The sequence below is a fragment of the Melanotaenia boesemani genome, chromosome 13 (genome assembly GCF_017639745.1).
Source record: "Melanotaenia boesemani isolate fMelBoe1 chromosome 13, fMelBoe1.pri, whole genome shotgun sequence".
Taxonomy (NCBI): Eukaryota; Metazoa; Chordata; class Actinopteri; order Atheriniformes; family Melanotaeniidae; genus Melanotaenia; species Melanotaenia boesemani.
In genome coordinates, this window is record NC_055694.1 from 10,940,310 (window position 1) to 10,967,745 (window position 27,436).

Here is a 27,436-nt window from a genome sequence, read left to right on the forward strand (position 1 = left end):
ATTAGATTGCCTCTCAACTAGGATCCCCTTAGAGGTTTTGTTTTTCTCAATATGCAGTAATCTAAAACACTGAAGCTGCTGTTGAGCGGGAAGAACGTTTACAATGAATACAAAAAAAAAAAGCACTGATGTAAAGCGTTCCCTCCGAGATGTAAATGTTTAAGTGAGCATTGCTAGTTAGTCTATTAAACTTTCCATCCACTATCCAAAACACTTTTTTTTGTATGTTTAATACCCAATTCAGGCTTGTTTTCTGCAAATAATTGTGATACTACCAGCACTGAACATAAAAAGTAAAAACTTTAATTAGCAAAGGCAAGTGCAAACACACTAACAACCACACCTTGTTTATATGTATCATTCGCTGAAAGCTGCTCAGATTAGATTCAAAGGCAAGAAAATCAGTCTTAGAAACAAAACAGCAAACATAAATACATTTTTTTGTGTCAATATTGTTCTTCATATACAAAAATAAGCAATTTAAAACAGTCACACTATGACGTCCTAACAATTCAACATAGTTTCAGTGATCTTTCATGTGGGCTGCCAGAACAAAGAGAAGCATCACAGATTCAGATATTCGACCAGGTCACATGTGAGTGCTTTAACGAAGAAAAAAAACACCAACTGTAGATAAAAACTGAATCATGTTCACATTTTCTACCATTTCACATTAATGAATCAAACAGAAGCTGCATGTATTGTGGCTCAAAATGACAAAAAGGTTGAACGATTAGGAAATTATATAGCTTTTCTTCAGAGAAACTAAAAGACCAACCTTTTCTCAAACTACCTGGGATTATACACATTTGAAGGGTCCATCACCTTTGAGGACGGATTCAGTGGATGACAGTTTTTCAAAATGTAAAAGCTACAACATAAAGGTCTTTTTCAGCTTACAAAAATAAATATCAAGTAAATGATTCCTTTTTAACAAGATTGTTCTCCTGAGTTTGACACATTAGACACAAAAAAGCAACTAAGCACAAGCTAATGATTTGGTTTTTAAACACTGTTCAAAACATGTCATTAATGAAGTGGTCTTGTATAAAAACTTTTCATGGCAAACCACAAAATACACACTATGTATGTATAGTTGTGTACACACAATCTATAGACAAAGCGCAGCATATTTTCACACACACACACACAAAAAAAAAAAACATTTTAAAAATGTAAATAGCCCTGTACTGATCTTGCATCACCTTTTAAACTGCTATGTAATTCTAAAAATAATACATCTTAAAGAATTACGTACCATCATTTAAAGAATCAACCAGATACTTTTTCTGTCAGCCGCGGTTGAATGTCCCTGAGGGATGGAGGCACATTCAATAGAAATTAAAGGCTTGTGGTGTTGTGATTTTGATGAATCTAAAGACCATGGAGATGGCTTCATCAAGACTTGTAGGCTGGAGAGTACAGACGCGACCTGGGACTGCCGTTTGGGTCCATCCTGGGTATGCTGTTAAAAGGGCTCCCCACTGGTGAGTTTAAACCTGAAAATAAGAGACAATAAAGCATTTATTAGAATAAAGTAATTACCTTGTGAGATAAAACACAACTAACAGGCAACAGTCACTTAACTATTCTAAACAGTTCTAAACAAGACATCACACATTTAGTTAAGTAAAATTCACAAAGTGCTGTGCATAAAAAGGGTGCAATAAAACATAATATAAAATACATAAATTTAAGACTTATTCAAACCTCTCTTCTGTCTTTAATGATGTACCTGACTGATGTACCACATGGAGCTAAAGTATCCATAAATGAACATCCATTTAATGGTTTACTCATCTGAATGTACGCATCAGTCTTTACATCTAACTCTGGGGAAAATCTAAAGGTGTTGTCCTACCTGTGACAGGTGGTGGTGTCCTCTGGATGAAAGTAGAGTGATACGCTTGTTCCCTTGGAGTGAACACAGAATGGAGGACTGAGGGAAGAAAAACGTTAAATTAGTTTAGGGGAGGATATGGGGTGAGGGGTTGGGGGCAAAGCAACAAAATATAATTTGGAAAACTTCCAGAGTTTCACACTGACAACCAGAGATTAACAGACTGTCCAGTGGCAGAAAAACTAGCGAATTTACTGTTTCTGATGCAGACTTACTTCTTTTTTTGCAATGTTAAAAAAAATTTGTTGTCAACATAAAAATGGTTAGTGGTAGGTCATTTTAAGCATAAGGACCTTTTATGTTCTCCAGATATTGTGTTTGTGCACAGTAAATTTCAATATCAAATCAGCTGGTGTCCATGTTTTTTCTGATAGCCGGCACTTTTTTTTCCCCCTCCCCAATTATTCCTAATTGGTAGAGCACATGCATCCCGTTTGAGAAAAAAAAGCAACTTTTTTTTCAGAGCACTCCACTTTGTAAAAAAATAAAGCTGAAAATCTCTAGACGTTTCAGAATGGTCCACATGTCATGGCAGCTTTTTCTAGACAACCAATCAGACATTCCTGTAACCAGGAAAAGGAAAGATAAAGTTATTATTGTGTCTGTGGATTATGTCAGACATGGTTGATTAGAAAAGAACGTTTGTGGGAGCAGATCGGCCAAACGCCAAATGCCGATGGAAGTGATATTAACAATGTCATGGCAAAACACTCTTGAAATAAAAAATGAGCTGCAGCTTGTTGTGCAGGTGACCAATCATACAGTAGCTCTGTGGGGCTGACAGTCTCCTTGAACCTCTGACAGGAATCCTCTAAAAAAAAATGTCCCTTGATAACTTTAAACATGCCTGACTGTGCTTATAACAGTATCACTTGCACAAGGCTGTGATATTCATTGTACCATTGTCTCCTGTCACACACTACACAACTTCTCCCTAAACCACAGACGTCAGGTTGAGTTGTGATATGCTCATCTATTGAAAATATGAGGGCCAGTGTTCTCCGTTTTGGTGTTATGGTGGAAAAATATCTTAAATAGACTGACAAAAATATTGTCTATAAAATGGATAAAATGGTTAAACTGGATATGCAGCAAAATATTCTTGTCATGAGAATATTAAAAGTTGCCAAGTATCCGATTTAATACAATTTATTTAGGATTAAGCCGGTATGATATTGTGCATAAACCAGAGCTGTTCATAAGTGATTGGACTCTTTGCTACCAAATGTGTTGTTTTATTGTTAATCCATGCACAAAAAAGCTCACTTATGGCTCTTTGTTAACTGCTATTTGTATGGCTTGAGGTGGACAGTAAAAGGAAAAAATACAAATAAAATTAGGAGAAAATCAGTATAAAAGGAAAGTTGGTTTGCCAAAAATACAGTTTAGTGCAATAAAAAAGGGAACATACAAATTATGAAAATCAAACAGACATGTCCCTAGAGTTAGCAGAAAATACACACACACACACAAGAAAGAAAAACTACAATAAAACTCCCTACAATTTCAAACAGCAGATTGAGTCTTGTATTCCAGATATATTGTGTTTTTATACATTTATGTAAAGCTGGAAAAAGAATGACAGTTCATTTCCTCAGTGCGACTGTTCCAGTGACTGTTGAAAAACCTGGAGATCTAAGTTTGATTGAGCATGTAAACAACAAGCACTCACTGTCAAAACTATAAAAAAAAAGGAAAACACACACAAAAAAAAAAAAAAAAAGGTAAAATTTTATGACTGAAAGCACCAGCATCCAGCTACCTCTGTTACAGCAAAGGCATGTATGGCTGCCATGGGAACAGGCACACTGATATTTGTTTATGACTGACTCTTCATAGAAGCCAGTGGTTGAATACAGAGTTATGGAGGGAAAGTCTGTGCTCATATTCAGCTTTATGAAACAAAATGGAAGTTACTGAGGTAGCTATGGTTCAGTGATTTCATGGATGACCACCAGTAATTTTGGTCACTTGGAATTTCCTCCCTGTCCCAGCATTCTGGGAGACCAGGTGGAGGCTACCACACCCAATTTATAGACTGGGCTCACAGACAGCCCACACGTCACGCAGGTGACTTTGTTGTCGGAAGTTCTCAACCAGGGTGGAGCGTGAGGAGACATACCTACTTTGTTTACTGTTACTGGCTTTTAGTAGGAAATGAAACACAACTTACCAGACATTTCATCATTCAGTAACAACAACCATAAACTGGTTACTGACCCAACCAAACAACTTTTAAAGATAAAGAGGAAAACAATCTTTGACATGTTGAATCAAGAATCTGATATAAATCTAAAACAGCACCCACTTGCAGAAGAGCCAGTAAAAAGCATCCCAAAGCAAGAAGGCAACCACAAAGGCCTCGATGAGCATCATCATGGAACGACTTCAGAAAGTTGTTATTGATAATTATTTTCTAGAAGAAAATCTGCACATTAAAGCGTATGATTTCATTGTGACCTGAGCATTTTTCCAATTAAATCTCTAGTTTATGGGTGCTAGATAAAAAAAAAAAAGAAGAAAAAAAAAAGAAAGAAATTTCTACCCTAAAAGAGATATCTCAAACTACAATTTAAGACTTTAATATAGCACAGTATCCATGATAATTATCCAGCTTGTGGCTCCTTGCTCACCATCTAAAAACTGTAACTGTCCAAAATTTAACTCCTTTACAAATTCTTCCAGCTGCCTCAACATAGCATTACAGTTCCAACAGAAATGTGGTGACCCACCGATGATGACGATGGCTGTACCAGCCAGCAGAGCGAACAAGGTGCAGAACATCATCTGGTAGCTGTTTATGAAGCTGTGCAGGGAGTGGCCCATCTCCATGCTGCCAACATGAGGAGCAGCTGCTGAAAGGAAGCAGTGAACAAGTTAACAAGCTGTCAAAATCACTTTGTAGTGATAAGAACATACCACAAGTCAGGACAGCTTGTTGTGCAAATGCCTGTTTAAATGTTTAAGCCTGTTAATCCAACCATTGTACAAATGAGGCAAGAATTTACATATTCAAAACTGCTATAATCACCCCCACTAAACATCTGTACACTTCAGAACCACCTACTGTGCTAACAGGCTATCAAATTAGAATCCAATAAAGTTAATAATAAATAAAGTGTGGGGAATAAAAGTGGATGATAGTAAAGGCAGATTTATGCTCGCGTGGTGTCTGCATAAACGCCAAAGGCTCCCCCTAGCTCCGCAGAGGCTCGACGCACACCTCTTCCCAACCAGACGTGCACCCCTGCGACGCAGACGGTTACGCAGAGGTACTTTCTTCCACAAGTTAATAAAGACACTGAACCATACTGGACGCCATTGTTGTTTTAAACCAGAAAATACCTACCGAACTGAAGTGAACATCAAAAGAACTCCGACCTGGTGAGTTTACCAGCCGATACCACCCCTGCTGTCTCCTTCTGATTAGGAGAAACTGCAACACGACACTCCCTACACTCGAGTGCGAGAGCAAACTCACCAGCGTCAGCTAAGCCGTAACCAACCGCACACAGATAACGCACGAGCATAAATCTGCTTTAAGGCTGTCTTATTACAACAAATATTTGTTGTAATTAATGTCCTTTCATAATTGACATAATTTTCATAATTATTTGAATGAACACTTTCATAATAAGTGTTAGAATTAGGCAAACCGGATTGTGATTAACTGAGTTTAAATTTATATATCTTGAAAATTAAAAACTGCTAGCTTTCCAAATATGTCTGCTCTGCTACCTTTACTGCTAAATGAAACAAAATGCAATTAAAGTTACAGGACCTGATGGCTCAGTAAGCTGACATATGCAGTGAAGGGATAACTAACCTTGTGTGGCAGCGCTGGGGTCAGCCACATGAATCAAAGTAACTGGGATGACAAGACTTTGGCTAGAAGGACTGCTTATTGCAATAGAAGCTGAAGTTGCTGTCTGAGGGTCCACAGCACTAACAATGTACTTTGAGTAACTTGGGAAACCTCTGTTGACCTCCTTCTCTTGGACGGCAATGCTGGGAGAAGTAGACACCACCTAAAGACACCAAAGAGTGTTGCACATATTTAAATATCATATCTAAGAAATGACATACAGCTGTTTTGCTGTTGCATATTATGCTTTTGTGCCTGACCTCCATGTTGGACAGGGCAGCAGTGGGGCCATAGACTGTTAATTCAGCAGATGGATGTAGGTTTGAGAGCAGCAGCTCAGTCTGGTCTGAGTACAGGCCAGGCTCTATAGGCAGCCTGACACTGGCTTGCTCCCCAGCAAAAGCACTGCCTCCCAGACCTGGCTTCACCAGGAGGTTTGTCATGGACATGCTGAGAGCACGGCTCTGCTGGTCAGTCTTGGGTTGCAAGGTCATAGAGCATGTGTAGAGACCTGGAGGAAAAATGGACATAGTTACATTTGGTGGCCTAAGATATATTATTGATGTGTGCATTTTGGGACTATGGGTGCCACCAATGTGATCTCTAATCTATGGTTTCAGAACTGGTTTCAGATAAAAACAAACTAAATATGCTGTAAAATCCAAGAGACAATATTTTCCCACCCTCTAATGCAAAGTTCATACATAAAAACAGTGTCTTAAAGAATATTTAAAAATGTATTTTAATTTTTGAGAACATAGTGGGGAAAAAAAGAACATGAATGTCAAAGTTTTGAGAGTTAAAGAGAGGAAAACAAATATTAGTGCAGCACATTTAATAAGAAAAAAAAAGGACTCCTACATAGATCTTGTCTTATTCCCAATGTGCTTACTTTTATCAAAACAATCCCAGGTGTTATAACAGTCACAATCATTGGTAACACATCAATAATTTATTCACCAATCATTTTAGAGAACAGAGCTATTCTGCCCTAGCGATTCTGTCTTGTCACAGATCTCAACAGAGCAACTAGTTTTACTTGGTGAGGTTGGAGAGGCAAATAAATAAATAAATAAATCAGTGAGAATATGGAAAATCCTTTTGGTGACAAAAAGAAGCAGGTAATGAAGGCAGGAAAACATAGTTAATCTACGACACTAAATAAATGTCTTACACTACACCTTTTAAAGTCTTTAAAAAAAAAACAACAGCAACATTAAAATACAAATCATGGATTTGGTTATCCTTAGTAATATAATTCAAGACCATAAAAATGCTCACAATGTGTATACAGTAAAAGAAATCTGCTGCCTCTTAGGCCATGGGCATATCTTCAGATGAATTGATTAAAATCAGTCTTACCAATGCTTGAGTCAAAGCTCATTTTGGTTTTGAAGACATCGTTAACAGAGAAGTCAACATTGTCACTGGTGAAGCTGAGATGGCAGCTCACAGATGTTTCTGGCTGTAGCTCTGAAATGGCTTCAATCTGAGTAGAAGAACAGGTTCCTGCAGTGTAGAGAACAATGAATGTGGAAACATTTGAGATTCAAATAAATAATGAAATTTTGATTTATGGATCTTTGATTTATCAGCAGGCAGATTTAAGTCAAAACTGAACAGCTCTGTCCTCCTTCAAAAGCTCACTTTTTACTATGTTATGTTTTGCCTGTACCAGAATATAAATGTTGCCAGGAAAGAAGCAGATATTCCAGGTGCCAATGTGGAAAGCTGTAATTATGTATTTTATTCTTTTCATGCACCTCATTTAAGAAAAGTGATCTGTCAAATTCAAACTTTGCTTTTAAACACACAAGACAAAGTATGAGCTTCACAGATGTACAGATGTAACAGCAACTGACAGGGTCAGGCTGGCTGCTACTACATTTACAGTATTCGGCGTGAGCTAAAATAACTGGACTGGACCTGTATACATTCCATACAGCGAGGAAGATAATAATCCTCTTTTAAAGTTAAAAAATAAACAAAAAAGAGGCCAATTAAAACTATTGCTTAAGAAAAAACTTTTCATTTAATTTGTGGACACACTGCCTCGGCAACCAGAGGTGCTTAAATTGCTTCCAGCAGACATCTGGTTAACATATACCTGAACCAAGACTTCCTGCTTCATGTAATGTTACTTCTTGAACAACTTTTACAAAAAAAAAAAAAAAACAACAGGATAATAAAGAGCTAAATTGTCAATAGATTATTGAATTCAGTACCAATAAGATTGGTTCCTCTTTCCCTGGTAGTAAGAAGAACCTTTGTCTCCTTGCCAGTCTTGACAGGTGCAGCCTGCGCCATGGCTGCCATCCTGTTAGGTTCTTCCACTGCTACCTACAGACACACATGAATACACAAATGCACATAGATAACCAACGACTCAATTAAATTCCAGGTGCGTGCTCTGTGGTAGCTAATTGTTTACATTAATCATGTTAGACTTGCAGTTTAGCAAAAACTGCATCTATCAAGGTCTCCTCACACGGTTATAAAGACAAATTTCATGCAGTTCATTTAGTCAAAATGTTTGTTAAATAGTCCTCAACTCTCACCTTTCTAACAGGAAATATTCATTTAAAATTGCTGGTTATATTGAGCTCATGAGCATGCAGGAGCATGACTGGATGGCAATACTCAAATAGCCAGTAAATCCTTCCAACACACTATCATGTATGAGTCTCGAGAGCAGCAATGCCATGCACACAGATAGGCAGAAATGATGTGTTTCTCAGAGGTGATGGGTGCAGTATACATCTGTTTATCTTATACAATTATTCTAGTAATGACATATTGCTGAGGAATGATGCTTAAGAGAAAATAAAAATCATTAAGAATAGAAGTGTCAAGAACTGACATAAAGAAACTAGAGACGTGCAGTTCAATAATGAAAACAACCAGTCTGTTACTTGTGGCTCATTCATCACAAATTTGATTGTAAAGTGTAGCAGGCATACAAGGGTGCTCTCCTGCTTTATCATACAGCTTGTCAATGAAGCACAAAAGGTGAAAGAAGTACCAACACAATGCTTACCTCTCTGTATGTTTTCAAAACACCAGGTATCTCATAGTACACAGTAACTGTCCCAGAGTCTCTGGCTACAGCTGCACCACTTTTAGGGTCCACCTCAAGAACACCATCAGAAGAAGAACTCCAGGTACCATGATCACCTGCAGAGAAGGCAGGATGATGATCAGCTCTTTAACAGGAGCACACTAAAACTATAACATGCAAGGGAGGGAGGATATGGACCTGATCCAATCAGCCAAAAAGGGGTTTTAAAAAAATGTACTTGAGATGGAAAAGTACCTCTCTTCAAAAGGAAAATCAGAAATGAACATATGTGCAGTAGGTGTGGGGCGGGGGGCAATTTTTATTTAACGGCAACTGAATAAAAAGGAAATAAACATCTATAGTAAATCTGCATTTATTAATAGCAAAGTCTGCAGAACTGTGCACAAATTTTTGTATCAAATCTGGGGCAATACAGATTCCCAAATGTTTTATTTTATATTTTCTGTCCAGAATTGCTATTTTCTTATACAGTAGTTTGTGTGTTGCTTAAATGCAGACCACTTACCATGTGCATTTGTTAAATGGGCATCAAAGCAGACCACATCTCCCACCACCAGTTTTTGAGCCTCGTGTATCTGGATGGCATGATTAACAGGTATTGGAACATAGTCCGCCATGCCCATGTTTTCAGTATCCCACACAGCAAGGAGTGTGAGACCCACGTTGACAGTTCTTACTGTTAACGTGTGGTTATTGGGCCCAACCCCCACCTGCACAAGGTCATCTCTGCAGAAAAAAGAGGGGCACAAATTACATTGTGACATTTCATGGAGGCAGTACTTAACAGAAATGTTGAATTTGTATTTATAAGGTAGTGGGTTTTGGGAACATAAAACATACAAATCAGCACTTATGAAAACATCTTTTTAACTGTACTAAATTAAGGATAAAAACCGATTCAATGTCATAAATATTAACCAAAAATAGTGAAAATAAGAGCAGCATGAAATCATTGCCAAAAACATGTTTTGCCCCAATTTATTTTTCTTTGACCCTCCCTTTACCCTCTCATACTCAATGACCCACTTTGCACTACCACCAGATACCTTCCCCTCTTTTCAATTAACAAATTTGCATATATAACTGAAATTGTTTTTCTTACCATGGGGCTTGGTAAAATTGGCAAACACAGCAAACACAGCAAACACAAAACAGAACACAGCTTTAATAATGTGTTTTAGTAGCTGCTAGAAAGTAAAAAAAAATTATGTTTACTTTTTCTTAAAAAAAAAAAGTCCTACTTTTTCCACTTGCTCTAAACCATCCAATAGAGCATACTGTTCAAACTTAACATACAATTAAAGTTGGCCCCTTTTAGATATGGTAAGATGTAATAGTCACACTATCGGCTCTTTTCTCTCATCTTTGCTCCTTTTATCTGAAAATGTGTAGGTACCTGGAGAAAATAAAAATAATTGAAGCAATATATTATACATAAATACCAGGGACTCCCTCATCAAAAGTCTAAAAATTCTTGTTTCTGCCCAACACTTCTATTAATCTAGCTCACTCACTCAAGTAAATAAAACTTCATCTGACAACAAGGTTGCAGGACCAGCCTGGAGATGCACCTATTGTAATTTTGTTAGCTGAATAATTACTGTTTCCCTTAAAAAAATAAAATAAAAACTATAATCGGCAACATAAACATCTGTCTTTTCAACAGTATATCATTAATTAAACATTACATACAAACTACTGCACAATGCAACATATGGCTGTTTTCAAAACTGATGGTCCGGAACATAGGACAGCTGATCAGTTTACAATTTGGTCATAGCTTATTCTCTACCCCAGTACTAGAACTGCACAATATAAGGAAAATTTACCTCGATCGGGATATTAACCTTTGTGATATAAATGTTGCAACAACTGCCTAATCTGTGATAAATAGTAGTCCCTATTTGCATATTTTAAGAAAGTGACGTGGTGCTGTTCCAAACGCTGAGCATTCATGCTCTATGTGCATCAAAGGTAAATCAAATGGACTCTTACGGTACTGGATGCCTGCTCTGTGTGGATGCTAACAGCTGCAGCACTAGAGCACATGGAGTGAGAATTGTGATGGTGGAAGGTAATGAGAGGAGCGAGGAAAATGTGGATGAAGAACTTGTGGCTAAACAGAACAGCACATTGGCTATTTCAAACTATGTTGTTTGGAAGAGAGATGACACACTACAAACACATGTACTCCGCAGGACATGTCGAATACTTGTGCCAAACACCAGGGGACACATTTAATCTCCGCTGCCACCTACAGTACAAACACAAGGAGCTATATACGAATCCCCCCAACGTTTTGTGTGTTGCGGCGCCGTTTTTATTGCGAGTCCTAATTACTTGTATCTGCTGACAAGGATAGAGCTTTGGATATGTGGAATGATGATGTTAGCCAGTGGTCCACCGTTACTGATGAGGGCATCTGATCTGACATTATCAAAGTGATTATGTTGTCCATATTATTCATCGGTCCATTAATGTCTAAAACTCTGCTTCATCTGACAGAAACTGCTTCAATCCATACTGGAATATAAAACAAATCTACTTATAATTTATCAAAAGTTGGTAAAGAAACAGCTTCAAACTTTTGCAAAGGCAAAGTCAATTTTCTATTTTATCTTTAATCTTTAGGTTGAAGGACACCATAGTACATGAGCTCCATATGAGAAAACGTCAAAGAAGCACCTTTTATTTTATTTACTGCAGATCATATCTTCGTCGCAACTTTCAACAGTGTTATCACATATTGCGTTTTTCCTGGTATCGTGCAGCCCTGCTTAGTACAGTGTTTTTTTTTTAGTGTTTTTAGTGAGTTATTCAACCAGTAAGTCTGAATAAGACAGCATCTTCCATAAAGTTCACTTTAATAGATTGGGAAGAGATGCAATGCAATGCTGCCCTGGCCTTCTTCACAATGCTTTTAGAAAATAGCAAAAGCATAAAAATAAAAAATAAAAAAAAAACTGTGTTGCCTTTGCATCCCTTTAGTTCACTTTGAAGAACTTGTGCACTAAACAATTTGTGTCACTGGGTACACGCCATGACCCATCCTGCTGCTTGTATATACAGGAAACTAATTGGCCAGTCAAGCTATACATCTAATTCTAGTGACAGGTGATCAGTCAGGGCTACTCTTCCCAAGACACATGATTTGTCCATCTCTGACCACTGTCAGGAGGAACTCATCACCACTGATCAAAAGCACTCCAGAAGCCTTTCAAGAAATATACTGAATATATTTTCATGCACTGTGCAACATCGGGGCCTCGCCAGCATTCAAGAGTGATGAAGTCTTGCACCAAGTTCTCGTTCACTTTTACAGAGCAGCAAAGTAAAGGATTCCAACTGAAAACCTGACAAATCCAGCAGGGAATATAAAGCAGATGATTAAATATGAGTATGTGGGTATACTGTATGGTACACCAAAGGATACAAATTCCAGATACAGACCTTTGACAACTACTGGACAAAAAAGAGGTTCTTTTCATGAGGCTGTGACAAACTACTGAATTCATTCATTGCACTGTACCATCAAGTTTGAAAGATAATATTAAATGTTTCAAGTAACTGACCTGTTTATTGAAAATGTAAGATGGGAGTTGGAGCAGTGTAGAATCTCTCCAGTGCTGGCATGAAAATGAACAGTGAAGGTGAGCAGTACTCCCAGAGGGAAGGCACTCAGGCTCTCTTTGGTGCGTGTGTAGAGCACCGGACTGGTACTGAAGCGGATGTAGGACACAGGCAACACCTGAGATATTAGGCAAAAAAAGTTGGTGTCGCAATCAGTAACTGTGGAAGTCAGCTAAATAAGCTAAAGTCAGGTTTGTTAGTCACAGGGTGGCCATACAGAAGCGTCAGAGGTATTTTGCAATGTGGGATGAAAAAAATTAGAAGTTTTTTGTCAAATAAGGACAGCATTACTAAGGAGGTCAGAAGATGTATTTCACTCTCGGTGTCCAGAGGATCCTGCTTTTAAACGACATTCTGAAAGTTTTACGCAGTGTTTGTCCAACTGACCTTCACAGTGAGGATGAGAGTTTGATTGACACCCAAGGTCTCTTGTGAGGTGATCAGCAGGGAAGAGATACCGGTGAGAGACCCAGAGGAGAGAGAGCCTTTCTCATCAACTTGAGCAACAACAATCTGGTCAGGGCAATCAAGCATCCGGTAGAAGAGCGCACCTGCACCGTCCCTAATACACAAAGCAAAACAACCACATAAATTTAAAGTAATGTGCATAATTTTATCATTTTAGATTGAATAAAAGCTAAAAAAAAAAAAAATCCCACCGTGCAGTATCTTCCAACTCACCTGTTAGTCTGGAGTTTTAGGGCAGAATTTGGAGCCATCAATAACTCCTCAGCTTCTACTTGAGGATTAAGCATGCGCAGCTTGTCATAAACCTTGATCAAAGCAGAAGGATAAGACTCAAATTAGAAGGCTCTAATCGGTTTTTGATGTCGTTTTACTCGTATCGTGTCATAGTTTAATAAAGTTTGAAGCTTGGTGCATTCAGCTCCAACTAATATGCAGTGTTATCGCTTTGCAAAGTTAAGTAATTAAGTTAATTCATCGTTCAGCAATTTCAGCGTCCTGCTGCACTAAATGCCAGCTTTTCCAATTATGAAGGGGCAGCAGAGGACATTGTCACAAAGTAGTAAAAAAAAAAAAAAAAAAAAAAAAAATAAAAAATTCTTTATATTTGCAGATAAATAAGTAATGAAGGGTATCTCTACATAGAGAGTCTAATCACAATGCTGTACCTGGATCTGGATCTCATCCCTGAACTCTTGCAGATTCCCTTCTAGCTGCTGAGCCTTGGGGTCAGTAACTCTGAGAACCACCTTCAGTCCTGTCCGCCCTCTTGTCTTTCCTGTCACCCTCATGCCAAAGTTGTGTTCGAACTGTAGTTCAGCATTTGCCTACGTAAGACAGAGGTCATATTGAGAATATCAAAAATAGCAGCAGCAAATCAAATAAAAAGGCAACAGTGCTGAGAAAGCAGGGACAAGGCAGATGTTAACAAGGAAGCAGAGACAAGACAGATGCTGTTTTTAAAAACTATACTGCAATAAAGACAACATATATCAAGACAATCTGATAAAAGGACCTAAGGAAAACCAGAGCCGGAAATAGAAATGGTTAAGTTTCAGATATTGTGACTCTCCAACAATAGGCAGCAACGTTGACCAATGGGTTTCTAGATTTGTTGTCAGGTACTTTATAACATAAAACATTAAAGAAAAAAAGGAAACCAAGAAAACCCAAGCAACAAATTCACCAGGACTAAGTTACAAGGGCATTTACAGGACACCAGGTTTATTCCCAGCTCCAGAGCTGAAGGTATTACAAACTGGGATTCCCAGTTTATATATATCCACCGAGCATAACCCCAAATTTGGCCTTTGGCAGCTGTTAATGAAACATGAAAGGATACCTCAATGTGTCTGGGCTGGATATCCAGAATGTCTCTCTTGGTGGTGGACCAGTGAAAGGTGAGACTGGGCAGAACACTGCCAAAGGAGAAGGGTGTTTGGCTATTAGTCAGCCCCATCACATACACAGGCATCTAGAAAATAAAGAGATGAATTGAGGCAATCAGTGAGGACGTTATCACACGGTGAAAGCAGGGTACACATAACATTGTAGTTTTATGTTACATTAAAATATTCTCAGCAAACAGTTTAGAGTTCTTGATTTTAGATACACAACAGATATAAAATACAAGGTATCCAAACCTGTGTTCCTGTCTTCATTCTTGTAACAGGTGCTCTGATTCGGATGCCCATCAAAACCACAACCTCAACTTCTACTTGGTCCTAAAACCAGAAGTGAATTAGATTTTGTATATAAGCTAAGAGTGCAATAAATGTGTCTATAGCATTCATACCTTAGATATGACAACTAGCTTCCCAGTCTCTGCATCAACAGCCTGAACCATCCCAGTTACTGTAATGTTACCAACAGCAACACCCCTGACATGGCCCATGGGATTAACCGAAGCTATCTCCTCATTGGAAATGGAGAAAAGGATATTGGACTGAGGTTGAGGACCACCCTCGGATGTGATCTACAATTGATCAGAATCAAAAGAGAAGAGTCTGAAATGCAGTAAAGGGGGGCAATACCAGTAAGGTCAACAGCTGCAACAGTTAAAATCAATGGTCACAATCAGCATAGGGTGTAAGCATTTCTTAAGGCTATTATCTTCTGTGTTTTAAACTAGTCAAATTATAAAATCTTTGATCCAAAACAAACAATGTGTGACTCGTATGTATTAGCTGAGCAATCAGGAGATTGAGAAGGAAAGCAATTTTTAAAATAATAAAGATGCATAAACACAAAAAACTATAGAAAACACATAAGAACACATACACAGTCATAAAGCCCCTTGTTTAACTAAATAACCTGCTTGAATAAAAATGTTTTCAACTGATTTTTAAAAGAATAGACAGAATCTAAGAGAGAGGTAGCACATTCTACAATCTGGGTGCCACTGCCTGAAAGGATCGATCCCCTCTGGTCTTGTAAGCGTGAACGTGGAACTACTAGTAATCTCTGATCTGAAGAACGCAGAGAAACAACCTGGTAAGTGTAGATAAATTAAGTCAGAGATGTAGGGTGAGCTTGACGAGGTAGAGCTCTAAACATAAGGACCAGAATTAAAAGAGTCCAGAACAACCAACCTGATTAACTGTTGTGTTTTAATTCATTCACATCACTAAAGTGTGTTAATTAAAATTTTTCATTTTATTGACAAATTCTTTTAGTGCAAATATTTAAGTTATTTTAAGGTACTTGTTTGTGTATATTTGCATATACAAAGTAGGGATGGGCATTTAAGGTGAGTTTTCTTCCTTCTTTTGCCCCTAAACCAAGGTCGGGAGGCTGCAGCTAGCTTTGGGGTAAACACCCTTCACTTTACCCAGCAGTGGTGAAGCAGACACAGGACCTTGCTGTAACTTGTAGCTAAAACGAATCACTGCTAAACTGTTTCTGTTTGTTGGAAATGTTTTTTTTATGCTTCCATATATTTCTATAAGATGCAACTGGATATTTCCAACAAAGTCTTACTGTATACCATTCAATGACAATAAAGATATATTTATTCAATAGAGAGGTGAGCTGTTTAAATGAGGAGTTTTTTAAAGGGGCCCTATTATGTTATTTCGACTTTTCTGAGCTTTCTGAGCTATTCAGTTATTGATCATCTTCTCCAGGTTGTGCACATTCATGAGAAGAAAGGCACACCACCTTCACTGCTCAGTGTTAAACGGAGGACACCGTGGTGGACACCACAATGTTTTCAGTGTCAACATGTCACACAAGAAATGCATCTTTGGCTGTGAGGGAAAGTTACATTTGTTCAAATTCCCAAAGGAAACAACAGCTAGACAGCAATGGATTGAACTTGTTTTTGGAAATTAGCTGCAGAGTTGCACCAACGTTTGTATATTTGTGACCGGCAAAGACTGCTGGACGAATAAGGGCCAGTACAACAAGGAATTTGCAACCAGCCTTTAGCTGAAAGGAGGGTCTGTTCCTACAATCAAGGACTGCATTTCCGATCCTGAGCCATGAGCTGCAAGTAAAACCAAATAAGTTGTCTATTTTGTTCTGATAGTGTGTGAGCAACAGTCAAACTAGAGTTAACCCACATTTACTTTACCTGTTCGCTACCAGCAGACAACACACGTGTAATGATGACCAGAAAGTTAGCGATCAACACTGTAAATGGAAATGCTACAAACATAACAACCAGGCTAAAAACATCCAGCTGATTATTTTAAGGAGACGTTATATCGAACTATAGCTGGTAAGCATGTACACTGCTCACAAAAATTAAAGGAGCACTTTAAAGAAACACATTAGATACATCAGATCTCAATATGAAGTTGGATATCTATACAAATAACGACAGGGCAATGTCTTAGGAACAAAAGGATGCCAAGTCTTTTAATGGAAAAAAAAGTTTTCAGCCTACAGAGGGCTCAATTGTGTAGACACCCTAAAATCAGAGTGAAATGAAGATGTGGCAGGCTAGTCCATTTTTTCAAAAACTTAATTTCTGCAACTCAAAATGCTTTTCAGTATCTTGTGTGGCCCCCACGAGCTTGTATGCATGCTTGACAACGTCGCGGCATGCTCCTAATGAGACGACGGATGGTGTCTTGTGGCATTTCCTCCCAGATCTGTGTGAGGGCATCCCTGAGCTGTTGTACAGTCTGAGGAGCAACTTGGCGGCGCCTAATGGATCGAAACATAATGTCCCACACATGTTCTATTGGGTTTAAGTCAGGGGATCGTGAAGGCCATTCAATTGTTTCAATTCCTTCATCCTCCAGGTACTGTATGCATACTCTTGCCACATGAGGCCGGGCATTGTCGTGCATTAGGAGGAAACCAGGACCTACTGCACCAGCGTAGGGTCTGACAATGGGTTGAAGGATTTCATCTCGATACCTTATGGCAGTCAGAGAACCATTTCCTAGGCAGTAGAGGTCTGTGCGTCCCTCCATGGATATGCCTCCCCAGACTATCACTGACCCACCACCAAACCTGTCATGTTGAACGACGTTGCAGGCAGCATAACGTTCTCCTTGTCTTCTCCAGACTCTTTCACGTCTATCACAGGTGCTCAGGGTGAACCTGCTCTCGTCTGTGAAAAGTACAGGGCGCCAGTGGCGGACTTGCCAATTCTGGTGTTCTTCAGCAAATGCCAGTTGAGCTCCACGGTGCTGGGCAGTGAGCACAGGGCCCACTACAGGACGTCGGGCCCTCAGGCCCTCAGGCCCCCTTTATGAAGTCTGTTCCTGATTGTTTGGGTAGAGACATTCACACCAGTGGCCCTCTGGAGGTCATTCTGTAGGGCACGAGCAGTGCTCAGCCTGTTCCACCTTGCACAAAGGAGCAGGTATCGGTCTTGCTGATGGCTTGAGGACCTTCTACGGCCCTGTCCAGCTCTCCGAGAATAACCACCAGTCTCCTGAAATCTCCTCCATGTTCTGGAGATTGTGCTGGGAGACACATTAAACCTTCTTGCTGCAGCACGTGTGGATGTGCCATCCTGGAGAAGTTGGACAACCTGTGCAACTTCTGTAGGGTTAAGGAATCGCCTCATACTGCCAGTAGAGATAATTACTCAAGCCAAAACCAGCAAAAGTGAAAAATCAGCCAAAAAAGATCAAGAGGGAGAAACTTGAAATGACCTCCACATGTAAAACCAGTCCTGTTTTGAGGGTTTTCTGATTGTTGCCACTGTGGTGCACCTGTTGTTAATTCCATGAACACCAATACAGCTGAAAGGGATTAACGATGCCCTCAGCTGCTTAACCAACCACAAAATTATCAGACAGGTTTAATTGATTTCATGCCAGGCCCAATAAAAAAAGTGTTCCTTTAATTTTTGTGAGCAGTGTATTTACCAAACAGATACGTCCTGCTGCATTCCTTATTGCAGGTTGCCGAGTTGCTCACTCTTGTTTTTAGGGTCTGATTCGGGCTCGAACATGTACGGCTGTATGTTTTGTGTTGACATCGTTTACTGAGTATTTATATTACTTTGGTTTGTTTACAAGTTCTGCCTGTGTTTCTATGACAAAAACAATGCACGCTCCCAACAACTACTCCTGGCAATTGACCAATCAGAGGCAGCTCACATCAGGGGGAGGCGGGGCTCAGGGCAGACGAGTCTCATTCTGCTCGTTTCTGGCTGAGGCTGATCTGAGGGCCTCCGGAGAAGATCGATTTAAATAAATAAAGGGGTATGTAAAAAATGCTGGATTGATTCCTGCCCTTGTGGACACTCATAATAAATTAGTTTGAAATGAGCATAATAGGGCCACTTTAAATCAAATCAAAATATCACCATGTTCCAGAAAAATAGTCCTGGAAGATAAATTACAACAGGAAAATATACATACCTGCATCATTGCACCGATTAACAGAGTCATTTTCCTTGGGATAAGTTTGAAAGGTGGGAACACCTTTGGGGAAAAAATATATATATAAATATAATTTTCTTAAATTAGTCTAATATGTGCACTATATGCAAAAGTCAAATTTTGAAATCCATTTATTTAAATTATACCTCAATTTGCTGAGGAGCAGAAGCAATTTTTCTCCCTTCTTTGTCCATAACAAGAGCTGACAGAGTGGTCTGACCAATAGAGACTCCTTTCACCAGGAAAACAGCAGTGTCATTTTCTGTGAACTCTGCTAGCGGCCTGCAGAAAATATGTGAGAAAAATTCCAGTTTGCTCATTGTCACATGTGCAACCTAAATTACACATTTTACATTACTTACATGAGAGTGACTATTGCAGAAGCTGCCTTGAGTTTAAGATTCATGAATTGGAAATAGCTGGCTGAGAAGGGCTTTCTATTTTCATCCAAGACTCTGACATAAGCTCGCACAGATTTGCCAATCTCCACCTGTAACCAAGAATAATGACATCCATTAACAGGGAAATAATTCTGGTTCACTGGAGAGGCATGTGAGTTTAAGACAGGCAGATTTTTACTGAAAATTAGGAAATTACAAGAGAATAGAAACTATATTTAGATCTCAGGTTTCCGGAATGTGTGAAATTGAAAATAGAGATTATATGATTCAGCTGGGCCTTGACCTAAAAAGAGAAAAGAAAAATAAATATAGGAAAATAATATATAAACTGACCTTTTCTACCACTCTGACATAAACCTCCAGGATGTCGGAAACATGAACGGTGGCTTTGGCAGGTGCTGGAAAAGCCAGACAAAGGTCATGAACCATCACCTTCACCGTGCCTGGATGGACTGCAGAAACCTGCATAGGCAACAATGCAAAAATATTATCTTTAGCTACATTCTCAAGTCTCAACTATCCCTGAAACATTTAAGGCACCATTTGTATTATTCTTCTTTATCAAAATTTATTCATCATGCTTTATAGTACAGCTGTCTATTGAACTAAATTAATTTGTCACAAACAGTACAGTGCTTACCTGAGCTGTGCCTTTGGCTTCCTGGAATACCACATCTGCAATCCCTTTTACACTGGTATTGAGAAAAAAGTGCCCTGAACCTTCTCGCAGGGCCAGATTCACCTACAAAACAAATCTTGTCATTGCTTTGTGAGGTGAAAATGATTATGAGTAGAATTACGCCATGTTTCAGAAAAACCATTTAAGCCAAATTTTTCTGACAGCAGATCATACAAATCATCAAAAGGGATTCCTCTACATATTCACCTTTTAGAATCATCTTACACATATTTACTTTTATTAGTCCCCAAACCTATCAGACAGAATTAATTGAGGATGACTCACTGAGTAAAGATGGTAAGTTCCCACTGTGTCTAGTAGATGATTAATTACATCTGAATTAATTTAAAGACTATTACACTTATAATGAATATGAATTTAATTCCTGGGAAACAAGCAATAAAAACTTCAAGCGGTAGGAGTCTGCAGCTGTGATAATTTAGTCTCTTACCTGCACATCTGGGTGGTTGTATACGGTCACTGTGTCTGGAGAAACCTTCACATCTTCAACTAACATAAGCTCCAGTGTGGCTGAGACAGGTGTCAGGGGTTCATACTGTAAAAGGCAAGAAGACAGTTCAAAAAGTCTTAGTGCAATTGGCTTCATATCTTAATAATAATAATAATAATAATAATAATAATAATAATAAAAACATTCTTTAAAAAAATACTGCCCCAATATAAAGCCCTTAGTACCAGCACAACTACATGCCTAATCTCCAACCCGTACCCTAAAAACATGTCTTAACCCTCAAAAACCTTAACCTTCATACCTTTGGTGACAAAATTGTGCTCTCACATTTACACACTGTCTCATAAGTTTGGGTGGATAAGGGGTTTGTTCCCCATCAAGCAAGTACACACACACACCAGAAAAAGTTTAACATGCAAATCACGTTGTTAAAGGTTTTCTGGAAAGCCTTGTCAGTAAAAATAAAGCATTTCCAAATCAAATGGAAGATTTGATAATATATTAAATATATTTTTTAAAAAGGAAAAGGTGTCAATCAAACCTTGATCTTTGTTAAGTGAAAGTGACATAACTCGAAGAGTTAACAGCAAAATACCATTTACAGATCAGAGTAATCAAGCGATATCAAGCTATTATAGAGAGAAAGAAGATATTCTCATTATTTGAATAATGTTTCATTCAGCCACCTCTGATTTTTGGGAGGAGACAAAAAGCTTTCTGACAGCACAAAAGCTGAACCATTGCTTTTACTTACTGGACTGAGGACTTGGGCTTCTGTTAAATGTGGAACCTGGTATCCAATAGCTGTCACTGTAATGGCAGCAATGCCTGTCTGTTGATGGACAAGCACCGTCTGACGACCTGTCAGATGAGAACATTAACACAACAAAAAGCCAAACACTAGTTAGATGGACTTCAAGTCAAATTTGGTTTGTAACAAACTGTCAAAATAGTCATTTCAAACCACACACACACACACACACACTCCCTCATATGTTAAATGCATCAATATGTTACCATGAAGTTTCATCCGTTTGCTGTTGCTGTCCTCAAGCAGCAGAAGCTCCATGGGCATACTGGGTTCAATACTAGCCAGTGACCTCTGTGTCGATTCCCACAACATGCTCAGTGAGCTGAAGTTGTCAAACTTCCTTCCTTGCTGATCAAATGCAGCCAAGTCTAAAATGGGGTTACGATAATTTGAAACGGGAACCTAGAAGGAAAAAGTCACCATTTAGAGCAATATTTACATAAAAAGTTTAACAAAACTCTAAATGGCATTAGTTCAGCAACTACAGTGTTAACAGGAATGGATAATAAGAGGTAGAGCACAATGATCAAAATAACAGCTAAATACAGCTAAGGAAAGTTGCCTGACCTTTGTCAAGAGATCATATATACACACCACTTGTTTGTTCTGCTGCAGCAGTGGGCAGGACAGGTCCAGCTGTGGGCTGTTATAAACAGGGACTAAGGTGAGGCGTGATGGAGGTGCACACACAAACTTGACCACTGCCGGCTCCACAGCAGGATAAGGGTTGGTTACACTGGCCTTGTTCCCCACTGTCACCTCCAGCACCTGAAAAATTACATAATGACAAGTGAGACGGCTCAGATACACAGTGGTAATACAAATTATTATTGCTGTGTATAAAGTTTCCTGAAGAATTAGATTTTTGACCAAATTCAAAAAACATGCAATATTTTCTTAGTAGCTCCACCTGTTCTCCCAGGGCCTTGCAGGTAGCTCTGACCCAGTGGTGATTGTAGTTGTGAGATGATGGACTTGTGAGTGTAAGGCTCAGGCTGGTCTCATCTTCAGCTCTTGAACTGCAGAAGAACTTCGAGGGTTCTAAAACCCAGGGTCGGGGTCCGCCTTCAAACAACAAGTCTTTAGACGATCCCAGAGTGACCACAGCCACAGATACAGGGTCAACTGCCTGCAAATAATAATTTATGTACAGCTTCAGACATTTATAGCCACTCACTTGAAGAAGGAAATGACTTCTACAACTTCAATTGATTTTCAAGGCTAAGAGTGTATCAACAAATACAGGGAGTGAACAAATTATTAACCCTTTAATGCTCTCACTTATTTGCATAAAACAGTTTTTGTTAGCTTGAAAACAGCCAATTTATCTTATGTATTCCACCATTGCTGGTTGGGGTATATTCAACACATACCTAGCATTTTTTTTTTTTGTAGGACTTGTCTGAGTGGAAACTACATCCGGTTGAACAAAGCGGACACTTCCAGTTTTGAAATGAGCAAAAGGTTGAAAACTTGGAGCAACTTTTGCACTTAAGGTGAGTTGTGCTAAGATAATAATACTTACCAACTTATTGTGTTCGTATACAGCTAATATTTTGAGGTAAACCCTATATTTTTGTTTGTAGAGAATTAGCAACACTTATCCACAATAGCTACATCCGGCTAAATGTAAACAGTTGTGTATTTAGAAGATTTTCAGTAAAGTTTCTTTAGGAAATACCATTCTAGTTTTTTTTCTGTAATCATTAGAATATCATGTGGGAATATAAATGCAATTTCTGACCTTTATTTTTATACAGACAAAAATGAACGCATCAATGTTCTTTAGAAAGTTAACTGGTTTACTTATGACAGCCGTCTCAGTGACAGCGAGAGCAGCTCTGAAGAATGTGTACCTAAATCAGGTGATAAAATCAGCAGTAATAATGCTATAATTTGTGAAGACTTAACAGTTTTGTTAACACATGATCATGTTTATGAATGTGAACAAGTATATATTGTGTATCTGATGTAAATAAAAATGTCTGCATTTTTTAAATGTGACTTTTTTCTGCACCAGGTGACGAGAGCAGCAGTACATAGAATACTGACAACAGGAGCAGCAGTGATGAAGATTCAGATGGAAACGATGACCAAGATTAACTTTCTAGCAGCGCGGCGGCTGCAGGACAGAAGTCAGCTGCTACAGCAAGAAGTAAATTCAAAATACATGGTGCACAGCGGTGTGATAGTTTGCACCGCTATCTCACATCAAGATGATCACTGGTTCAAGCACTGGGTACAAACAGTGGCCTTTATGTGTAGAGTTTGCATGTTCTCCCAAGTATGTGCAGGTTCTCTCCAAGTGCTTTGGCTACCTACCACAGTCCAGTGTATATTTGTATGTTTTATTTATATATTTATATACATATTTATGCTATGATTCATGCCATAAATGTTTATTTTATGTTCTAAAAGAAAGGTTTAAGTCCTACTTTACCTTTTTTTTATATTATTTAAATTTGCATCATACGCAAATTTGTATCTATTTTATGTGCTATAGTCAAATGAACAATCCCAACTTAATTCAACATTTACTTAAAAGCAACACACACACACACACACTATATATATATATGCATTGGTTATTTGATATATTTTTTATACTTGCATATAAATTCAGACATTGAGAGGTTAAAACGACATTGGGAAAGCAAAGGATAAAAGCTGTTTTAGCTTTTGAAAAAATAAACATGATAAAGAATTAAAGGATGTTTTAGTTTTTACATTCTTTGCTATTCTACAGCTAAAATGAGCTAAGCTGAGGAAATGCTGAGCTGAAATACTCAGTGCAACACATCACAGCAACAAAATTGGGTCAAGCTCTAGCTGCCAGGGCCAACCAAGAGAAGAAACGTTTCAAATATGTCTGAAATATTCTGACTACTACTACTCAATGCTATCATAAACAAGGCAAAGCCTAAAAACAATTAATTTAAGAAAATATTACTGTGATTATAACGTGCAAAAAACCCAAAGCTAAAGTATCTGACAAGACGCTGTGCTTATCCAGCTCACCTTGTCATAAAACATGTTATATTTCCTTCTTTTGTCTTACCAGAGCCTGTATTTAAAAGACACATAAGTGTAGCAAGTGTATAATGAATAATTAAAATGCACAGAGGAAACCCAAGAGGAAAGAGATGTCAGCACTTGCTGATCACTGTATTTCTGCCTTGACTATGGGAGACAGTTTTCAGCAATGCAGATGTGTTTCTTTTCTATTCTACTCATTTATCAGATGCTTTTCTCCAAAGTGACTTACATTTGAAGGCGGTTAGGCAGTAGCATTAAGGGTCTTGGCCTAAGGAGCCAACTGGAAGGTGTTAATGTGCCTCCCCTGTGGGATTCGAACTTGGGTCAGACGGATGCCCAGCCAACTGAGCTATCCAGCTGCTATATGTGTTCATGGAAAAGGTGTTTTCTTATTTTTTAAGAAGAAAATGTTATTTGTGGCTTTGCAGTGAGTCAAAAAATAAAAGTGATTTATAATCAAGCTATATATATTTGATTAGCTGATTAGTATTTGTCATATAGAGCTAATTAAGACAACCAACTCAGCCTCAAGAAAACCTTGAGAAATGTCCAATGCACAGAGACAATAAAATCCACATGTTAAAATGGCAAAAAAGGATAAGAAACGACAACTCACTCTGAGGGGAAGGTAAGCAGCAATGGTTATTTTGGCACTGAGGTAAACATTGCCATGAGTGTAGCTGACCCTAAGGACAGTGTAGCCAGGAGACAGGGCCTTGGCTCTCACTCCACTGCAGTGGTCCTGGCCTGGAGCCAGCCTCCCTGAGCAAGGAGAGAACAGGGTTGGACAAAGCCAAAGAGTAAGAAATAATTCAATATGACAATGTACAAATGCTTAAAAAAAACAAAACATAGAATTGCTCAGAAGCGCAACTGGGGCACAGAAAGGTCTCATTATTCTTCCCTGCACATTCTTAATAAAATTCCAAATGAAATGTGATACATCTTGTAAACAGAGGAACTTTCCAAAAGATAAATGCTGTAATGACAATCTGAAATCCATAAAGAACTAATATACCTCAGAGAAATAACTTAGACCATACTGTTTGTCAAGCACATTCAATTCCATTTTCTACTGAATTTATTTAGCTGGCTAAATACTATTAACTTGACATGCCGAGCCACTGTGTCTTTATAATTATGTCAAGTCTTCCTTTTTGTAGTGTGAAACAACAGCTGGAAGTGTGACTTGATGGAAAACATTTTTTCCATTTTCATTGTATAGACAATGACAGTTTTAATTAATTACTACAAACAGGTTAATAATTATAGAAACAAAACCAATTATTAGGCAGTATAAGACCAGTTACTCAAATAAAAGAGAAAAGCATTATAATGAGTCATAATATGGAAAAAAATTTAAATAAAAAATAATAAATAAACTTCAGGATTACAAACCATACACACAATACACTAAGCAGTGAGTTGTGAGTTACTGCAGAGTGAATAAAATTTTATGTTCAAATTTGGCATTCATCGATTATAAATATAAGCTAACTGAGATAATGTAATTACTGTTTTGCATTCCTTTTAGTAGAGATGCCCGTTTTTTGTGTTTTGTTTTTTTGCCTAAGTGCCACACCTTCCAACAGTGCATCTCATATCTCTTATAGTCCAGTCACATTTCCTGCCAGGGTGTGGTATGTTTAGTTGAGTATTAATCAACATGATCAAACATGGGGGTATACTACCATATTTGATGAATAGTACACATTTTTTTAATTTAAAAGAATTGTTCCTTGTCATCACACTCATATTACACTGCTCCCCCTCAAAACTCTGTCGTCAAACTCAAAGTTTCCCCTTGTGTGCACATTTACCCTTGAATAAAAAATACACTTCTGAAAAAGAAAAGTACAAAACTGTGTTCATCTCCATGGAACCACAGTCTGTTTAGTCAAAAAATTTAAATGGTGCATAAACATCCAGGCATATCACCTTTTATCCTTGGTTATGTTCTATAAAACATCCATTCACACGTCAGTGCAAGCCTCTGCCAGGACTCACCATCTAACAGTTCAAAGACACCATGGCTCTCTTCCTCAACCAACAGGTCAAAGTGGGAGCAGTCACTCAACATGACTCGCTCTTTCTCCAACTCTTCCAGCAAACCAAAAATCCTTAGGGGCAGGTCCAAAATGAGGCCCAACTTGGCCTCTACTGGGCAAGGAGCAAAGTCCATGGCAACAGGCTCCACAACATAGACCTAAAAGGAAACAGGATAAAAAAAAAAGCATTTAAGATTATTAGGAAAATTCAGGGAGATTCAAGCATAAAATACTGAATTTTAAATGGTTTTACTACCACACATACAGTATGTGCTCCAATTCTTCATGTTCTGTTCTCTTATCTTGTTTTATATCATTATATAAGGCGAATGGTGTTCTATCCAAAACTTATGATTCCACAATCTGACAGTTTTCCATGTAGACTCACCTTCATCTGGCCAAAGTGTAGCGGGTTACGTAGATCATGAGCAAACACTACACTGACGCCAATATCACTGACTGTCGTCATCACTCCTTTCATAGTAACAGTGGCAACAGCTGTATTGGACGAAGACCAGCTGAAATTTCCACTCCCTCCTGTCGCCTATTTGCACCAGAGAATAGGAGTCACCATATGCAAACAAAATATATATATAAATATATATCCCACACTCAGCCTGTCTGTATCGCTATGAATGGTAGTAGGTGCTAAAAAAAAAAAGGTGTCTTAAGTTCAATATTTCTGTCCTTTGAAGTCTCAAAATAACTCAGGCCCCAGATTAGAAAGGGAATAGTTACCTTTATTGTGTACTGGTAAACTCCAACCTTCGGTTGCCATGGAAATGTGAGAATACTTGGACTAAGAACTATAGGGTCATATATTTCCACATCCTGTTCATTGTGGACTGGGTTGGCAAGGGCATGAACCTTTCCACTCTGAAAACAGAACAGAGGTCAGAGGAAATTATAAAAGTTCTTTCTACTAAATGGGAAGAAAGTTTAAGAGGGTTACAGCAACAATGATATTCAATGTCGTGACAAATTTGTGTCAAAGCTGCAAATAAACCCACTTCATCCTCAACAGCTCTTAGTGTAGCATCAATGAGAGTTAGGCCCTTTTTGAGAGCTCTGACATGATGATATGATCCATTCACAGAAGACTCTTGGACTTCAAAATACTCCGTAGGGAAAACAGTGCTGATACGGACATTCTGCAAAAATAAAAAAATACCACAAAAAGATCGTTAATTACAGCTAGCAC

General features: G+C 38.4%; 1 protein-coding gene across 2 annotated transcripts in view; it reads right to left on the reverse strand.

Annotated features, from left to right (window-relative positions):
• Positions 1 to 281: 281 nt before the first annotated feature.
• Positions 282 to 27,436, reverse strand: part of nup210 (nucleoporin 210) — a 32,376-nt gene continuing 5,221 nt past the window's right edge. The window contains exons 10-40 of one of the 2 annotated variants that reach the window (XM_042003724.1): positions 27,246 to 27,386; positions 26,974 to 27,111; positions 26,624 to 26,779; positions 26,195 to 26,393; positions 24,804 to 24,949; positions 22,062 to 22,280; positions 21,746 to 21,919; positions 21,358 to 21,553; positions 21,095 to 21,201; positions 20,320 to 20,424; positions 19,830 to 19,931; positions 19,523 to 19,651; positions 19,151 to 19,278; positions 18,935 to 19,070; positions 18,768 to 18,830; positions 14,735 to 14,914; positions 14,583 to 14,663; positions 14,282 to 14,413; positions 13,608 to 13,766; positions 13,156 to 13,247; positions 12,862 to 13,036; positions 12,417 to 12,592; positions 9,350 to 9,570; positions 8,803 to 8,939; positions 7,991 to 8,105; positions 7,128 to 7,274; positions 6,026 to 6,276; positions 5,727 to 5,928; positions 4,633 to 4,752; positions 1,862 to 1,939; positions 282 to 1,499 (exon numbers count right to left, since the gene is read on the reverse strand). In XM_042003724.1, coding sequence (XP_041859658.1) covers positions 1,399 to 1,499; positions 1,862 to 1,939; positions 4,633 to 4,752; positions 5,727 to 5,928; positions 6,026 to 6,276; positions 7,128 to 7,274; positions 7,991 to 8,105; positions 8,803 to 8,939; positions 9,350 to 9,570; positions 12,417 to 12,592; positions 12,862 to 13,036; positions 13,156 to 13,247; positions 13,608 to 13,766; positions 14,282 to 14,413; positions 14,583 to 14,663; positions 14,735 to 14,914; positions 18,768 to 18,830; positions 18,935 to 19,070; positions 19,151 to 19,278; positions 19,523 to 19,651; positions 19,830 to 19,931; positions 20,320 to 20,424; positions 21,095 to 21,201; positions 21,358 to 21,553; positions 21,746 to 21,919; positions 22,062 to 22,280; positions 24,804 to 24,949; positions 26,195 to 26,393; positions 26,624 to 26,779; positions 26,974 to 27,111; positions 27,246 to 27,386 — 4,506 coding nt within the window. In that variant the 3' untranslated portion in view covers positions 282 to 1,398. Of the gene's footprint in view, positions 1,500 to 1,861; positions 1,940 to 4,632; positions 4,756 to 5,726; positions 5,929 to 6,025; positions 6,277 to 7,127; positions 7,275 to 7,990; positions 8,106 to 8,802; positions 8,940 to 9,349; positions 9,571 to 12,416; positions 12,593 to 12,861; positions 13,037 to 13,155; positions 13,248 to 13,607; positions 13,767 to 14,281; positions 14,414 to 14,582; positions 14,664 to 14,734; positions 14,915 to 18,767; positions 18,831 to 18,934; positions 19,071 to 19,150; positions 19,279 to 19,522; positions 19,652 to 19,829; positions 19,932 to 20,319; positions 20,425 to 21,094; positions 21,202 to 21,357; positions 21,554 to 21,745; positions 21,920 to 22,061; positions 22,281 to 24,803; positions 24,950 to 26,194; positions 26,394 to 26,623; positions 26,780 to 26,973; positions 27,112 to 27,245; positions 27,387 to 27,436 lie in introns of both variants that reach the window. The other variant, XM_042003723.1, reaches the window with a different exon arrangement.